This window comes from Aulonocara stuartgranti (assembly GCF_965226115.1).
Source record: "Aulonocara stuartgranti genome assembly, chromosome: 9".
Classification (NCBI taxonomy): Eukaryota; Metazoa; Chordata; class Actinopteri; order Cichliformes; family Cichlidae; genus Aulonocara; species Aulonocara stuartgranti.
The window spans coordinates 25,554,735-25,572,617 of NC_138960.1; the positions used below are offsets into that span (position 1 = coordinate 25,554,735).

Sequence of the window (17,883 nt, forward strand, 5' to 3'; positions counted from 1 at the left end):
AAAAACATGGATTTTACTGTATTATAAACACATTCCTCTTTGGTTTTCTTTGAAACTGCATGATGGGCTTTAACCTCACTTATTACTGGTTTAAGGCACTGCTGTAGCTTATCTCCTTGGGTGGGTGGCTTGTGCGGAAAGGCTGCTGAGACCTGAGTTTAAGCTTGCCCTGGACCATTTCTTGTGTGTCATTTCCTGCTTTCCTATACCGACTTATCAAAATAAAGGCTGAAACTGCACAAATAAATAAAATGGAAAAGTGTCTTAACTCACTCCTGTTTCAAGACAAAATTAAGATGCTTTTATTTTCACAGCAAGGTCATGTTAAAAACTCGCAGTGTGACACACAGGACTTCATCTGGGAATAAAACTGAGACCATGAGCACACTGAATCTTTTCCAGTGGTATTCCACCAAAGTGAGATTTCAGAGTTTTTAGATAACCTTGCAGTGAAAATAAAGGCATTTTAATTTTATCTTCAAATGGCAGCGTCTTAGGCTTAAATGGAAACAAAACAATACAGGTATCCCTTCTAAAGAGCACCTCAACTAGAGGTGGGTTCAATGGAGGACACACTCAAAAAAAAAAAGAAAGGGTGGTCTTTAATGTGTAACCTGCATTTGGATGTGATATAGAAAAAAAAAGAAACATTTATGTTGTCCAGAAAAGGCAAAAGCAGCTGTATACGGATTTGGGCTGTGATGAAGTCTTCAACAGAGCTGTCTGCCCACAACTAACCAACTAGTATTATAAAGAGGAATATACAAACAGGATCAACTAATCATAACTAAGCTAATCTTTGCACATTCAAAGGTTTTTGCAAATGGAAACAAACCCAGCATGAATGATTTTATGAATTAAAGAATACATTGAATTAAAATACACATACTCAGTTGACAGTTTATTAGATACACTTAAATCTTGGAGTCTAACACCGTGGCCTAAAAAAAAAAATCACATTGAGTCTTGGAGAGCGTGGAGGATCTATCGTCCTCACACCAGTTTCATTGTCAGATATTTACCGTAAAACATGAAACGTGTTGAGGCGGCTGCTGTTGGGATTTGATGCTATATAAATAAAATTAAATAGATTTGTTTCGTCTGCAGTGGAGACTGTGAAAAAGTTAGCGGTCTAAAGACGCTTCCTATTAGAACAGCTTTGCATTATTCACTGTCGAAAAACAAAATCCTTGTTTATCTTCAGACTACGCCTTAATGCAACTCCAGTTTGTCACCTTTCTAAAATAACTAGTCTTAGGTACCAGCTTCCCTCTAACTGGTTGCCCTTGCAAACGGATGTTTTAAGCAGCAGTTGAAAATATAGACTTACTAACATGGTGACCTCATTCAATATTATGGCCATGCCGCTGTATTTTTATGGTAGGAATAAGGAAACTGATAGCAGGTTCCCTTTAATGAATGTAATTTTTTACCGAGGCTGTTGTGTTGGACCGCAAGATTTACAGCTACGTGTACCTATTAAAGTGGAAACTGAGTAAAATCTACACTCACAAATGGTCAAATTTAAGGTAGTAACATTTTGGTTGCATAACTAAAATAAATACAGGTACATACATTGCGTCTAGCTGTATAATTCAGTGGATAACAACTTTTTCCAGCATGTAGTGGTTGTGCAAGAGGAGCAGTTATTTTATACAGCAGTGCTCCTCTTCACAAGGCTTCAGGCATGAGGTACCAGTACAATAAGCTCTGATAGTTACATACTAGTGAATACATTCTGCATAACTGTACGGGTATAAGTATTGTCAGGTAAGACTTAGCTGCTCGTAGAAGGGGTAATGTGATGGAAAAGCACTGAGATAATACTTGTGAGGACGCTTTGTTGTACAACAGCATGTGATTTTGCAAAAGTTTCTTAACCTCCTAAGACCTGAACTCTTACACGGCATGCATTTCTAATTTCTCTTTGATATTTGGGCATATTGGGGCCCGATGAATGTAAGAACAAAGAATTACCGGATTCTTTTTTTTTAACCTTATTTTTGTTTTTAAGGAAAATAAGAGCCACATAAGAGGATATTATTTTAAGATTTTGATAGAACAGTAGTAGTATAATGTCCTTGTAAGTGGATATCAGGCCCTTGCAGAGCAAAATTGAGTATTTTGGTCTAAATAACCCAAAATGTGATGTCCACATATGTGGACGCCAGGTCCTAGGAGGTTAAACGAGTTTGGCTGAAGTATCTGGGGCATTTAGACGTGCAGATACTATAAAAAGTGAGGTGGGGTAGATTAAAAAGTGTAAGATGAGGTCTGGAGAAATTATAAAAAGCTGTATAAACCCTGTATGAAATTGTGAAAAATACACAAGCGTGGATGCTAAAGGGAGGGGTAGAGGAAGGCTGAGTTATAGTCTGGAGGAGGGGAGCCTCCCTCGTCAGACTCCCAGTCACATGGCAGGATCGAGGGGTCATTTTCACGGAGGCCTGCAATGTCACTGCACAGGAAGGGCACCTGGGTGTCTCGACACTTGGTGAAGGTGAAGAACCTAAACAGACAGATTGAGATCAATTGCCTCGTTTAGCGTGCACTGACAGATGAATTGAACATCGAGTGGTCACAGATTATAGATCTTTACCTGCTGAGTTTCCTGTGCTTGCTGCTGTTGCTCTTCGTCATATTCTTCAGTTCCTCAGATGGGAGGACCATGCCACTGTCGGTCTGCTCATCCTGAAACCAAAAGTATCAGTGTTAATAGATATCCTTGATGTGATATGTTTTCAAATTAGCAGAAGTGGAGGTGTTTTCTTACATCAGGGGTGGTTTGGTCCTCGCAAGGCAAATGCTCAAAAGTCTGCAGTGTGGCCATGCCCCTCATGTAACTGCACAGATTGGGTTCAGATTGAAAAAGCAAGTTGGAAATAGAGGAAAGTCACTTTCTGTCCATTTTTTTGGTTTTATTTCTCAAGACTTCTATATTAGAATTTATTATTCATGACCGTTCAAGTTGACACTTATGTGCTGCACTTGCTCATTCTCTTTGTTTTTCCTTTTTTTTTTTTTTTACCTCAGGTTTGTGACTGCAAGCGGATTTTCTTTGAAGGCCTCACAGCAATCGCTTTCTCCAGTCATAAAAGATCCCAGAGGAATATAATCCTTCCCATCCTGTTAAAGAGAAAGTATGAATTGGGGGCATTTTTAAGGCCCTTTGTGTAGACAAATGTTGTTGTAATGATCTCTGACCTGTTGCACTCTCGCTTGTAGCAGCTCTCCCATTGTCTCCACCAAGTTAGTGAAGGTAGGTCGGTCGGCGGGGTTGCCCTCCCAACATGCTAGCATTGTGCTGTAACTGTACACAGAAGACACACAGGTACACAGCATTTGCAGAACTCTGCAGTAATGTGAAAAACTAAATATAAGCACCTTTAACACCTTTGCAAAACCACTTTTGGCAGCAATAAAGTTTAATTAATCGTTTTCGGTATGTCAATGACATCCCGAGATCCTGTGGCTGCAAAACAAGCCCAAATCATCACCTTTTCTCCACCACCATGCAGCTGGTATGAGGTGTTTGTGCTGATATGCTATATTTGGCTTTCACCAAACAAGGTGCTCTGCCAAAGGTCTCCACTTTGCACAATTAATCAAATTTTTTATCTTGATCATGATTTTCTTTTTGCCTCACGCAATTAAATTGAGCACGACTGGGTGATATTTTAATTGCATACAAAAGCAGATCAAGCACTTTCTAAATCAGCACCTGACCACACGCTGCATATACTGATCACAGCTTCTCCCTGCACACAGTGCAGCTTAAAGTTTCCTGAACTGGTCTGGACAAGCAACAAAATCTATGACAAGATTTATAAATCAGTCACATTAAAAGACTTATTTATGACAAAATTCAAATGGGAAGTGCTCGTCCCTCAAATTCGATCATCATCATCAACACACACCTGAATTCCCCAGAAGAGCAAACTGCCCAAACTTCTACTTTCATAGAAGCAGCTCATTGTTGAAAACAAGTTAATCACGTGCATCTGATTATTAGCACCAGGCTGCTCCTTACCCTCTTAAAGCCTATGGAAAAAGTAAGAATGTGTCTGATTGCACACAAACAGACATGATAGCAGACATAATAAACTGGAAAGTGCGACACACAGATAGCAACAGAGAAAAAAAGTGTCTACTCTAAACACACTTAAAGATTAGCAGTATGATAACAGAATGGCTGTTTTGGGAGTCCAAAACAAACATCTTTCTGTGAAACTAAGAGCTGTGGTTAAGGTTGAAGTCAGTGGTTGGACCTATTTTGGGTTCAAACATCCGCTCAGATCTCTGGTGAACAGAAGGTGGCAAAACCTGCTCCTAACCAGCTCGATCAAAGTTGATCAAGTTGAACAAAAGAGAGCAAATATCAATCAGCTTATCTGAACTTGAATAACCTTAAATGAACCTTAACCTTAAATTGTAAGTTAAAGGTCAATTAAGGATATATAGTTTTTGATTGTTTAAACTTCTAAAAAAAACCCGTTTAACTCTCTTTCATACACACACACGGTCAAAACAGTGTCCAAAGTTTTAAATAATGAGGTCAGCATATGTGAAGATGATCCCTGTTTGCCCACAGCTCAGGCTTCAGACAGCACTGAATGCTTTGATTTTGTCGTAGTCTAGCATGAGCTCTGTGCGATATCAAAGAGAGCAGATATGCATAATGTGGCTATCCGAGGCGCACGGCTCTGGCTGTAAAGACACCAACTCCGCCCACATGCTGTTCAAACCTTTTGTTTGTGACGAGCACACAATTAGAAGAAAGCCTGCTTAATAAGAAGGCCTTAACGGAGGCTCACAGAGAGAGGAGCTAAGCAGCTTCTGTTAGACAGTGGACGAGCTACATAAGAGCTGCACAAGTTGCTAAAGTTTAGCCAAGAATAAAAATAACAGAGCTGGAAATGAGCATTGGTCACCTTACAGTGTTTTTTCAAAGGAGGATAACTTTATCAACCATTTCAGATCTTTTAAACCTTCCCATCCATCACCCATTGATCGATCAATAGGTCTGGATGGGTCCCTGGACCGAAGGTCAATCAGTAAATAGATAGTGGAGTATATTTCCTCCCCATAAGCAGCTGTTAATAGAAAGTGATTGAAGAGACTGGCTATGATGATGCGCTGACAACTAAAGATTAGCAACACATTTTGTTCTTGGAGTTCTACATGCAGGGATTTTCTTACTGTACAAAATAATAAGGTATACATTTCTGCACAACCCAAACCACCAGCTCTCCAAATCGCTGTGCAGCTGTGCAATTTTTGAGAAATAAATATCAGCTCACATCTCAGGCGTGCTGTATTCTGGCACCCGCATCCTTGTTCCCCCTTTCAGCCTGTGGCAGAACTCTTCATCTATGTGAAGTCCAGGGTACGGGGACGCTCCTATTAAGTGCACACATTTTGGTTCATGAGGCTCATATGCTTGTGCAGACATTATGTAATGATTGTCCATCCCGTGCCTATGTTCAGAAAAAGCACAGGTCTCTTACCCAAAGAGAAGATCTCCCACAGCAGTATGCCGTAGGACCACACGTCACTCTGGGTGGTGAACACCTTGTCAAAGATGGACTCGGGAGACATCCACTTGAGAGGGAGTCGGGCCTGGCAGACGGTGAAGACACAGGATTACCAAACCTGGCTTATGTGAGAAAACTTTGAAGGATGGCTGATTCCAAAGAATCGCAACAAATCTTTTTAGGGAAAACAAGTTCATGATTTTTTGCTTCATACCTTTGAACCACTCAACATAATGAGTTTATTTATTTATAAAAGCCTTGGTGATAGACTGCCATGACAAAACTACTTCCCCATTTTGGACTGAAAACCACACTATATGAACAACACTTTGCAAGATGTGTCACTTTGTGTAAAAAAAAAAAAAAAAAAGAGTAGTGTGTCATCTTTTTCAAACTAGGTTCCTCAGAAATACTCACATCTCCTTTGCGGACGTAGTCGGGGTCTTTGTAGATGTCCCTGGCCAGGCCGAAGTCACATATCTTCACCACTTTATTGTCTGACAGTAAAACGTTCCTCGCGGCCAGGTCTCTGTGAATACACTGATGCAGGCGCACACAGAACACAGATGAGGACATAAAACCAGTATACGTGTATGTGTATGCCCACAGGTGGAATAGCAAAGAGTCAGACCTTGCGAGAGGCCAGAAACTCCATTCCTCGTGCCACCTGAAAGCTGAAAGAAATGAGATCCTCCAAGTAAAGAGGGGAATTGGGAGCAGTTTGTGGATCTAGAAGCAGAAGAAACAGAGAGGTGTCAAAAGCAGTTTGATTAATGACGAGAATAAAATGTTCACCAGGCTCAGGTCTTACAGAGGCCCTGCTCATCTCTCTCATCAAAGTCTGTGTGAAAGCTGCTCTGGTCGTCGGACACGCTGCTGTCCCAACACTGCCCTCCACCTTTTACTCCAGCCAGCTGAGTGAATCAAATAAAATACTGCATGATGAAGTAAAATTTAACATCTTTAAGATCGTCCAAGTTGCTGGTGAACCACATAGTGGTAGGTTTAGGGTTAGACTGCAGTTTAACTGTATATCAAACATGCCTTACAAAGCACGTGTCTTGCAGGTATTTTGGTCTTACAGCTCCTCTGCTATAAGATTACACTTCAGGTATGTTAGATTGGATTGAGGACTGAGGCAGACGTGTCCTCTGAGATCTTCTAAATTGTAGTTTTTAAATTATTTGTTAGTGGAAAATGAATGAAAACATATTTTGCTTTTGGGAACTGAAGAAACTTTTGAGCTATTTGTGAACTTTGAAATTAGAGAACATTGTGTCCCGCTTAAGAACTGATAAACATCTTTGAACTTAAAACCGATTGCAGAAGTGAGTTTTTTAAGTGTACGGTTTTGTAACCGTGTACAGCACAAGGGAGTTAGTATTGTTCTGTCAACCACAAGTAACTCAAAGGTCTGTTTTATTTTAAAAAATAAGTTCAGCAGCTGAACTCACCCGGTCTTGTACAAACACGTCTCTCTTGTTCTTTAAGAAGGTTGAAAGATTTCCAAAACGACAGTACTCGACAATGACCATGAGCGGTCCTGTACACACAGGACAGACACACAGTAAGTAAGTGCAAGGCAAGGTTATCACAGCTAACTAAACCTAAACTAAAACTTAAAGTAGATGTGAAAAAAAAACACAGTTTAGTTAAGAAGAAATAAAAATAAAAACTGGACTTTTGAACAAAAATAATTTAACTGAAATTATTTTGTGAACTTGTAAACTTACAAATTAAATACAAATATAGAGGAAATATCCTTAACTTTAGTATTAGTTAGTGTGATAAACATTATAGTAAATTATGTTCTTACAAATTTGGTAAAACTTTGCCTGATGAGGCTTTGATGGATGTGCTTATTGAGTTTGTTTTTACAGATTTTCCTAAATATGACATATGTCCTCTATTCAATAATAATTAAAAATAAAAATAGAAGATCAAAGCTAATGGAAGAATAGTGAAATTAATAAGACCTAACCCAAAACAAATGGGTTTCAAAGAGTTAAAACTAAACTGAAGTGACAAAAAACTGTCTTGAAACTGACTGAAACTAAACTGAATTAAATTAATAAATGAATTAATAAATAAAATAATGATAAAACACAATAAATACAACAAACTGTAATAACTCTGTTGTAAGGCCACAGATGCGCAGGTTCAATTAAATTAACAGGAACACAGTGACTCCACACATATGTGGTGACAAATGCATGGAAACCCCTCGACACACACACACACACACACACACACACACACACACACACACACACACACACACACACACACACCTCCTGGTTTGGTGCAAGCTCCCAGAAGGTTCACGACATTCAGATGGTTTCCAATGTGGTTGAGGATCTTCAGTTCAGTCATCAATGCGTTGTGTTCGCTGGCTGTAGCGCCCTCTGGTGGATAGAAGGAAGAATAGTAAAGTGAGTGTCAGAAAAGGGTTTTAGTAATAAGGTAAGGGTAAGGGTTTTAGGTAGTTAAATTTAACCGAATATCATGGACCTAACCTTTGAGCATCTTCACAGCCACAGTCTTGCAGCTGGTGCCGTTGTCTATACCAAATGCAGTTGCCTGCATGACTTTACCAAAGGCCCCACGGCCTAGAAGCTTTCCTGAGAGAAAAAAGACAGCGTGAGAATGTGAATGAAACGGATACGGGAGGTGTGTTTTGTGTCTTTTTAAAACAACTCAGTTAATTATGATTATCATCCAATCCAGATGTGAGGAGCTGATAACAGAAGACTTTAGACCGTACCAGCTGCCCATCTGTCCAAATCCCGCCCTGATGACCGTAAGAGCTGATTAGTTTCGGTAAACACTGTTTACATGTCTCATGCTGGGGTTAATTAGCTGAGCACAGACAACACAGACTAAAAGTCTGATTAATGGAATGAGAGTCACTCCCAATAATAAGCTGATAAGGTCTATGAGAAAATCCTTGTGTTGTTACGTGGGCTTAAATACCTCCTTTCGCTCCCACTGCATTCACAACATCAGTCTGATCTCAGCCCACACAAGAGTATCAGCTAAAAACAAATTTTCTTTAATAGATTGAACCAGCATACCTAATTTCAGGCGCTCCCGGGGGAACTCCCATTGGTTGGGGTCATAATGCAACCTCTCGCACTGCTCATCTATCGGCCCCTCTCCTGTGTCCAGTACGATTGACAAGTACTCGGTTTTGGTGTATGAGCTGTTGGGCTTTGGAAGACAGTCGGTATCAGTTAAAAGAAAAAAAGAAAAGAGAAAATACTTACTACCGTTTTTCATCCAGAACCTGGCAGATCAGCTTTAGAGGGACTCTGAGACATTGAAAAGCAAGCGGACATAAATAACTATAAAGTCAGATTTTTAGTTACTGTGAAGCTGAGAGCATCTTTAAAAGGTTTGTCTATGCATAAAGGAGACATTAAAATCATAGATTTGTCATCAAATCATGTCGTCAAAAGCTATTATTTAATGAGCTAGTTTCATTTATCATATTCTATTATAATATACGATATTATATATTTTATATGTATCATATTATTACTATTATTACTGTATATAAATGTACCAGCATAGAGCATAGTTTGCACCCTAGCAACCGTTTTCTCTAACAACGGCACGTTGAAAAGGAAAAAAAATTTAAATTGTGCAAATTAATTGTGCATTCAAATGCACAATTAATTTGTTTTTGTACCTATCGATGTCAACGCATTAATTTGTATATTCTGTTGTAGACTAAGCCGTCGAGCGGTTTCCGTAGTGTAGTGGTTATCACGTTCGCCTCACACGTGAAAGGTCCCCGGTTCGAAACCGGGCAGAAACAGACCTTTACTTTAATCTCTCTAAAATAAATAAATAAATAAATAAATAAATAACTGAATATCCCGGAGGAACCCACCCGACGGATTAATAAAGTATCATCTAATCATCATATGGGGCAGGGATAGCTCAGTAGGTAGAGTGGTTGCCCCATGATCACAAGGTCGGAGGTTCGATTCCCCTTAACAGCTACCCTGAGGTACCCCTGAGCAAGGTACCGTCCCTACACACTGCTCCCCGGGCGCCCAATGGCTGCCCACTGAGTGAATGGGTTAAATGCAGAGAGCAATTTCCCCACGGGGCTCAATAAAGTACAATAATGTAATCTAGTTTAATCTAAGCCACTAGTTCTTTAAGCATATACAAACACCTTGCATCAGTCTAGGAAAATAAAATTATTACGGAAATTGTTATTTACTAGCATAAAAATATTCACTGAGAAAAACATGTGAAAGAGGAGAGGGAGGTTAAAGGAAGAGCTGAGGTGCTGGTGAAAAATCGCCCTCAATCCCAACACAGTTAACTTTGGTTCTGTGAATTCAGGATGATCGCCAAAACATGATGGGCATTTGCAGAGGTGTGGACTCGAGTCACATGACTTGGACTCGAGTCATTAATTTTATGACTTTAGACTTGACTTGAAAAAATGTTGTAAGACTTGTGACTTGACTTGGACTTTTACACCAATGACTTGGGACTTGAATTGGACTTGAACCGGTTTACTTGAAAAGACTTGATATTTTACCCCAAATATAAAATTTAACATGCATATTATATAGAGATTGAAAATGTGACGTCATTCACGGGTAGAACCGCAAAGGATTCTGGGAACTCGTGGCAAGCGGTACTAGCGCACGCAGGCTTTCAATTAAAATCAGTTATACAGCGATAAAAAGAAACACAAAAATGTCAAGAAGCTGTTGTATTATTAACTGCAATAGCCGGTCGCATGACAGCCACGGGAAGCCGACGGGTAAAGAGATCGGTTGTTATCGGATTACGTCGTTGAAGAGAAATTGTTCGAGCCATGTTTCCGAAGTAACAAAGACGGGAGGGATGGTCTGGATTGCAGCCATTCAAAGATAAAATATAACGTCCCAGAACACCAGCTCACAGGTTAGTCTGCTCCAAGCATTTACACGAAGGTCAGTGTTTTTTAGTAGTTAATACGTCATTTTCATAACATAATTGGTGATATAGGTTACAAGCAAGTCTGGCGCTGAACAGAAATTGTGGCGCTATGCTCCTTTATTTATTGTGCATAAATAGTGAATTGTCCTGACACAATATTGCGTTTCGCTTATGTTATTATGGTACATTGACAAAAACATATACGTTTATTCACAGGATAAAACAGGTTTTTTTGTATCACTAATTGCCCAGTACGATTACAGCATACAGTATTATTGTCACTGCTACATTTCTGTGATGAACCAGAAATTATTTCCACTACTAATTAATTACCGTTGAGCTCAAAGGTCCTATTAATAAACGGTTAAGGAATGTGTATTTATGACGACGATTTGTGAGATTGGTAAACTTATGATACGTACGATGGTCTTTCGTTCTACACGGTGCATTTCAAGGTCCTGCACCCATCCGTCGGTAAACTGTACCTGGACTTGTTGCAGTGACCGGAAGTTACTAAACTTCATGAGTGTGTGCACTCACTCCAAGAACCGTATGATTATTAATATGCATATAAATAAAGAAGCTATTTTGTGCAAAGATGTCAACTGTAAGAATGCTGTGCATAAACATTTACTCTGCTCCATGTATGATGATATAGTGACTGCTCTGTATAAAAGTGGCACACTGCTTGATAAACAATATAAGCATAAGAAACCTAACATCAGACCTGGCTGGAAAGAACATGTATCCATGTACCATGATGAAGCTCGCATAGCTTATAAATGTTGGGCCATGGCTGGAAGACCTAAACAAGGCCCAGAATTTGAACAGAAAAAATGTGCGAATGCCAGATATAAGTACGCTGTTCGCTTTATAACTAAAAATGAGCAAATGCTAAGAGCAGATTCTTTGGCCAGGAAAATGCTGTGTAATAATACGGCAGATTTTTGGAAAGAGGTGAAAGCTCTTAATAACTGTAAACCATCTCTACCATCAACTGTTGAAGGTGTTTCTGGGGCAGATAACATTGCAGCATTATGGAGACAGCATTACAGTGCGTTGTTTAACTGTATAAAAAGTGAACCATATGAGGACAATCTTGACATGAGTAATGACACAATAAGTGTAAGGACACATGAAGTATATGAAGCCATTCATAGGTTGTCTGATAATAAATCCTCTGGTTTGGATCACATCACTGCAGAACATTTAAAACATGCTAGTGTAAGGCTAGCTCCTCTTTTAGCACTCTGTTTCACTGGGTTTATGATTCATGGCATATTACCAGACTCAATGCTGTGTATTTTACTGGTACCAGTTATGAAGGACAAAGCTGCAAAAGTGAGCTGCTTGGATAATTACAGGCCAATTGCACTAGCCAGTATTTTATCTAAGGTGTTAGAAAGAATCTTGTTTGACAGAGTTAGTGTGTTCATCTCTTCTCTGGATAATCAGTTTGGCTTCAAAGCACGGCACTGACATGTGCATATATGCACTCAAGGAAATAGTCAGTTTGTACAGGGCTAAAAATTCATCTGTCCTCATGTCTTTCATTGATGCCTCTCAGGCTTTTGATCGAGTGAACCACAGAAAACTTTTTGATAAAATGAAGAGATGGGGAGTTCCTCAGTACATCGTGAGGATTCTCTCTTACTGGTACGCTCATCAGAACATGCAGGTTAAATGGGGAAGCAGTATTTCTGCCCCCTTTGGTGTCAGCAATGGTGTTAGACGGGGTGGGATTTTGTCTCCAATTTTATTTAATTTGTATGTTGATGATTTGTCCATACAACTGAGAGCCTGTAACACTGGGTGTATATTAGGTAAAGCACTGATAAATCATCTTATGTATGCAGATGACCTGGTTGTTTTTAGTCCAAGCAGTGCTGGGTTACAGGATCTTCTTAATGTCTGTACTGAATATGGTGTGCAATATGACATTGAGTACAATGCTGCTAAAAGTGCTGTTTTGATATGTAGAACCAAGCAGGATAAACAGCTAAATTTCCCTTTGTTTAAACTGGCACAAAAAACTCTTGAAGTTCATAAAAAGGTGAAATACCTCGGTCACTTTATTACTGAGCAAATGAATGATGATGATGACATATACAGACAACGGTGTAAGCTCTATGTGCAGGCAAATACTATTGCACGCAAATTCAGCTTTTGTTCACTTCCAGTTAAAGTGGCTTTGTTTAAAGCGTATTGCACACCGCTATATACTGCCCCCTTGTGGTCATCCTACAAACAATGTAGCATGCAGAAGCTGCATGTTGCATATAATGATGCGATGAGAATCCTTTTTTTTTTTTGTCTTGTTTTTATGGACATGAAGTCTGCCAATTAAGATTGAATTGAATTATAAAGATCCATTAGAGTGTTCATCATATCGTCCTATATCACTCTTAAATGTAGATTTAAAAATACTGTCAAAAACACTTGCTCTCAGGCTAGAGCAACATCTACCATTGTTAATTTCTCCAGATCAGACAGGTTTCGTGAAGGGTAGGCATGGTTTTTTCAACCTGCGCAGGTTTTTGAACATATTACACACCAAGTCAACTACAACCCCTGAAATTGCCTTATTACTCGATGCTGAGAAGGCATTTGACCGGGTTGAGTGGGATTATCTGTTTTATACTCTGCATAAATTTGGATTTGGCCCTAATTTCATTTCATGGATTCAGTTACTTTACTCCTCACCTATGGCACGTGTTAGAACAAATTCGTTATTCTCTTCTTATTTCCCACTTCTCCGTGGTACGAGACAAGGTTGTCCCTTATCCCCTCTTCTTTTTGCATTATCAATTGAACCACTGGCGATTAAACTGCGAGCTGACAGTTGCATTAAGGGCATCTTCAGAGGTGACCAGGAGCACAAAATATCCTTATATGCTGACGACCTCCTGCTGTATATGTCAGAGCCTTTATGCTCTCTTCCCCGTGCTCTTGCCATTTTTGAATGTTTTGGTAATATTTCAGGTTACAAGTTAAATCTGCATAAAAGTGAACTTCTCTGTGTCAACTCTATAGCCAGAAAGATTTCATTTTCAGGTTTTCAATTTAGCGTTAAATCAGGGTATGTGACCTATCTGGGGGTTAAGGTTACCCACTCATACAAAGATCTTTATGAAAGAAACTTTGTCCCGCTGCTTAAAAATACTGAGACAGATCTTCAGAGGTGGAACAATTTACCACTGTCATTAATTGGCCGCGTCAATTCTATCAAAATGAACATACTTCCCAAGTTCCTTTACTTATTTCAATGTATCCCATGCTACTTACCCAATAAGTATTTTATAACACTGAATAAGCATATCTCTGCATTTATTTGGAATGGCAAAAGTCCACGAATTCGTAAAGATTTCATGCAGAGGACTAGGCCAATGGGTGGATTAGCCTTGCCAAACTTTCAGTCTTATTATTGGGCAGCAAATATTCGTAATATGCTGTACTGGATGAGTAATGTTACTACAGAGACTCCAGCTTGGCTCCAAATTGAGTCATCCAATTGTGGCAAAATTTGCCTATCAGCTTTGTTGAGTTCAGCTCTCCCATTAGAACTATACACCTATAAACGTAACCCTTTGTTGTATGACTCGCTCAGAATCTGGGTGCAATGTAGGAAAAGGTTGGGGTTACACTTAATGTCAATTAAAGCACCTATCTGCTCAAACCATATGTTCCCACCCTCCATGATGGACTCTGCCTTTAAAATATGGGAAAGTAATGGCCTTAGAAATATCAAAGACCTTTTTGTAGATGGGATTTTTGCCTCATTCACGCAGCTCCTGAAGCAGTTTAATGTTCCTCGGCAACATTTTTTCCGCTATTTACAAATTCGTCACTTTGTAACGAGTCGATTTCCTTCATTTCCGGAACTACCTGAGGAAACTTCTTTGGATAAAATTATTAATATAAACGTTCATAAGAGAGGGGCGATTAAAGAAATCTATGCTATACTATTAGATCTTCAATCTCCTTCTCTCTTCATCCTTAAAGCACAGTGGGAGAAAGACCTTGGGATGACTATAACAGATGAGCTCTGGCAATCTTTTCTCCAGAGGGTACACTCTTCTTCGATATGTGCCAGGCATGGGCTCCTTCAATTTAAGGTCCTACACCGATTACATATCTCCAAGGAAAAGTTAGCCAAGTTCTATCCAGGAGCTGACCCTCTGTGTAACAGATGTAAAGCAGAAACAGGTTCGCTCCTTCATACCTTTTGGACATGCCCCAATCTTCATACCTATTGGGTGTCTATATTTAACACTCTGTCAGAGATGTATAACGTTAAATATGAGCCTTCTGCTCTAACGGCTATCTTTGGGGTGATACCTCAAGACATCACTTTGCCAAAATGCTATTCGAATTCTATTGCCTTTGCTTCACTTATCGCAAGGCGCCTTATACTTTTAAGATGGAAGCAGGAAGCTCCTCCCACACATGAACAGTGGCTTGCGGAGCTCATGAGGTTTTTACATTTAGAAAAGATGAGATATACACTGGCAGGTTCAACCACCAAATTTCTTAGGGCATGGCAGCCATTCTTGATGTACATGGAAACATTTAAAATGACCACCTTATCATGACCAGATACCATATCTCTATATTGCTATCATAGCTAACTGTACGCTGAATGTCCCTTATACATTTTATTTTTCTATTTGTTTGTTGTTGTTTGTTTGTTTTTTGTTGTTTTGTAGGGGTTTCTTTGGTTTGTTTGTTTGTTTTTTCCTTCTCTATTTCTGTTATCTTTTGGGGTATTGTAAATACTGAACAGCAAACTACTGTATGTTCAATGTTTTGTTGTTAACATGCTGCTGTGACTGAAAATAAAATTTATAAAAAAAAAAAAAGATTGAATTGAATTGAATTGAAATAAATATGCTAAGATGAGATAGCTGACTTCATCTAACTAGCAAATGTTGTCCAGGCTACGTTGGTGATACAGTTTTTTTTAATGTGTATGATATTTTTGTCATGCGATTTTAAAGCTGGTCCTACAACCGCATCCAAGAATAACATGCAGCGTATCTCAGAACTGTCGGTGAAAATTATTCTTGGAGCTAGGTTTAATTGAGCTGCATTTTAAAGAGGTGCAATTTCACAATTTGTGTATATTTTCTAAGTTCACTATTTTGTCATGTGTTGAGAAAAACACAGATTTTAAAATTACATGGTCTAATATTTACATTTAGCATAACTGCAACATTATTTTTTCGTTTTTTTTTTTAAAGACTCGAAAGGACTTGAAATTCAAAGTTTCAGACTTGTGACTTGACTCGGACTTTTACACCAGTGACTTGAGACTCGACTCTGACTTGCCTGACATTACTTGAGACTTGACTTGAGACTTGAGGATAAAGACTTGAGACTTACTTGAGACTTGCAAGACAATGACTTGGTCCCACCTCTGGGCATTTGTCATGGTCATCCTCCATCAGTTATTCTTTCAGAGACATAGAAAACATAACTGACTGCAGGATGGAGTACCTGCGCCAACTTGGAGGGGTAAGCGGATCTTAAGAGTAAAAGTGGAGCCTCTTCCTGCCCATCTAAAGCTACCACCAAAGCTACCAAACATCAGCCAGAGTCACATTACACAAGTCCAATAAGTGGGATAATGGTAGGGCAGAAGTGCTACAGTGTGGGAAACACTTAGACAAATAAAATAAAAGTGACAGTACGCAAACTGCTGTGAGGCAATCAAATTGGCAGGAGAGTGAGAAACACTCAGCCACATGACAAACAGATGAAAATAGCATATACAACACTGTAGGATCACAACACAAGGCGGCTGCGCAGCAAAAAGGCTCAGCTCTATTATTCACAATCAGCACCTGTGATGTCGACATGGCTGTTGGATAATGGCTATTACTGTAGTGTTGCCTCTGTACATAATTACAGTGGATGCGATAGAAGTGGAAGACGTTCAGTTTTAATTACAGGGATTTGCAAAAGTATTGGATTTACTGTTTATGAGTTATAGACATTTTTTATACAGATTGCCTCGTTTTTAGAGGCTCAGAAATAATTGGCAAGCAGTTTCATAAGCCAGTGAGGGCTTTCCCCCATTTCTTTTAATGACAAACTAAACAGATGAAAGATCTGGAGCTGGTCTGATTCCAAGAAACAGAGGTCATTATTAGACCGAGAAAACGCTCAAATAAACCTATCAGCGAGAGAGGAAAAAAGAAGGAATGCAGTGGGCAGCTCTGCAACATCAAGGGGCCTCAAAAAGAGTCATGGAAAAACTAGTTTGGACAGATGAAACCAAGGTTACCAAAATGATGGGAGGAAAAAAAAAGATTGGAGAAAGAGAGAAACTGTGGATGGATTGTGAAGTGTACAGGATAATGATCTAAAGCATACTGTAAAAGCAATCTAGGACTTTTTCAAATATATGAAGTATAGAAAACATAAAAGTGATAGTACATATTTTTCTCATTATGCATAAAACAAAACAAAAAAAAAAACAAGCAAAATAATCCTCTCACCTGCTTCATTTTTCGTATGAAGAGCGTGATCAAAAACCAAAAGAGAGCAGCCACCACACAGGTACAGGTGAGAGTAGGGATTTCAAGAAATGAGCTTTCTGGAGCACCTGCACACATAAACACACCCAGTAGCTTAATGCTGCTTAAGTCTCAAGGTATTTATTCTTTACTCTACATAAAAATCCTGAGCAGCGGAGGGTAGAATATATGTACATAAAAGAATATATTAATTGATAAAATTAATGTTTATTCCTTTTTGCAGTTATGAGAATTACAATAGTTTATCAGACTGAGGTACTTGATGCTTTAATTATCCATCCGAATGGGGTCACTGTGATTTCAAGGTCACATAACGCACAGAGACCATCATCCTTCCCTCTCATTAAATGTGGGTTTATTACTATTTTCAAATTTTTTTAATGGGATGATGAAGAAATGCCCAGCTCACTACTATGTGGAGCCTCTTGGAGACGTAGGCCGGACCCTTCCGGAGGAAATAAAAATGGGAGACAGCTTCCTTCCTCACTGATCCGAACACAACAACACACACACACACACACACACACACACACACACACACACACACACACACACACACACACACACACACACACACAGACGGTCAGTTCTCTTTTTCCAGACCTGGACTGGGAGGAACCCCAGAGGTCCTGCCTCCTCTACTACCTCCGGACGTCAGTGTGTGTGTGTGTGTGTGTGTGTGTGTGTGTGGGTGGGTGTGTGAATGAGGGAAACTGAACAAAAGGCTGAGTACGTTTATGTTAAGACGTACTTTGATCAATGTTTACTTAGAAATTAATAAACAGACGTTCATCATCCTCCATTAATAGAACTGACACACTCTCTGTATAAACACTACATCAAAACAATGTGATGTACTTTAC

General features: G+C 39.3%; 1 protein-coding gene across 1 annotated transcript in view; it reads right to left on the reverse strand.

The window, feature by feature from the left end:
• Positions 1–888: 888 nt before the first annotated feature.
• Positions 889–17,883, reverse strand: part of flt1 (fms related receptor tyrosine kinase 1) — a 49,449-nt gene continuing 32,454 nt past the window's right edge. The window contains exons 16-30 of the mRNA XM_082547424.1: positions 16,982–17,088; positions 8,609–8,744; positions 8,051–8,155; positions 7,826–7,939; positions 6,989–7,077; positions 6,346–6,448; positions 6,166–6,263; positions 5,952–6,074; positions 5,508–5,619; positions 5,301–5,400; positions 3,205–3,310; positions 3,029–3,126; positions 2,774–2,843; positions 2,600–2,691; positions 889–2,509 (exon numbers count right to left, since the gene is read on the reverse strand). Coding sequence (XP_082403550.1) covers positions 2,341–2,509; positions 2,600–2,691; positions 2,774–2,843; positions 3,029–3,126; positions 3,205–3,310; positions 5,301–5,400; positions 5,508–5,619; positions 5,952–6,074; positions 6,166–6,263; positions 6,346–6,448; positions 6,989–7,077; positions 7,826–7,939; positions 8,051–8,155; positions 8,609–8,744; positions 16,982–17,088 — 1,622 coding nt within the window. The 3' untranslated portion in view covers positions 889–2,340. The remainder of the gene's footprint in view (positions 2,510–2,599; positions 2,692–2,773; positions 2,844–3,028; positions 3,127–3,204; positions 3,311–5,300; positions 5,401–5,507; positions 5,620–5,951; positions 6,075–6,165; positions 6,264–6,345; positions 6,449–6,988; positions 7,078–7,825; positions 7,940–8,050; positions 8,156–8,608; positions 8,745–16,981; positions 17,089–17,883) is intronic.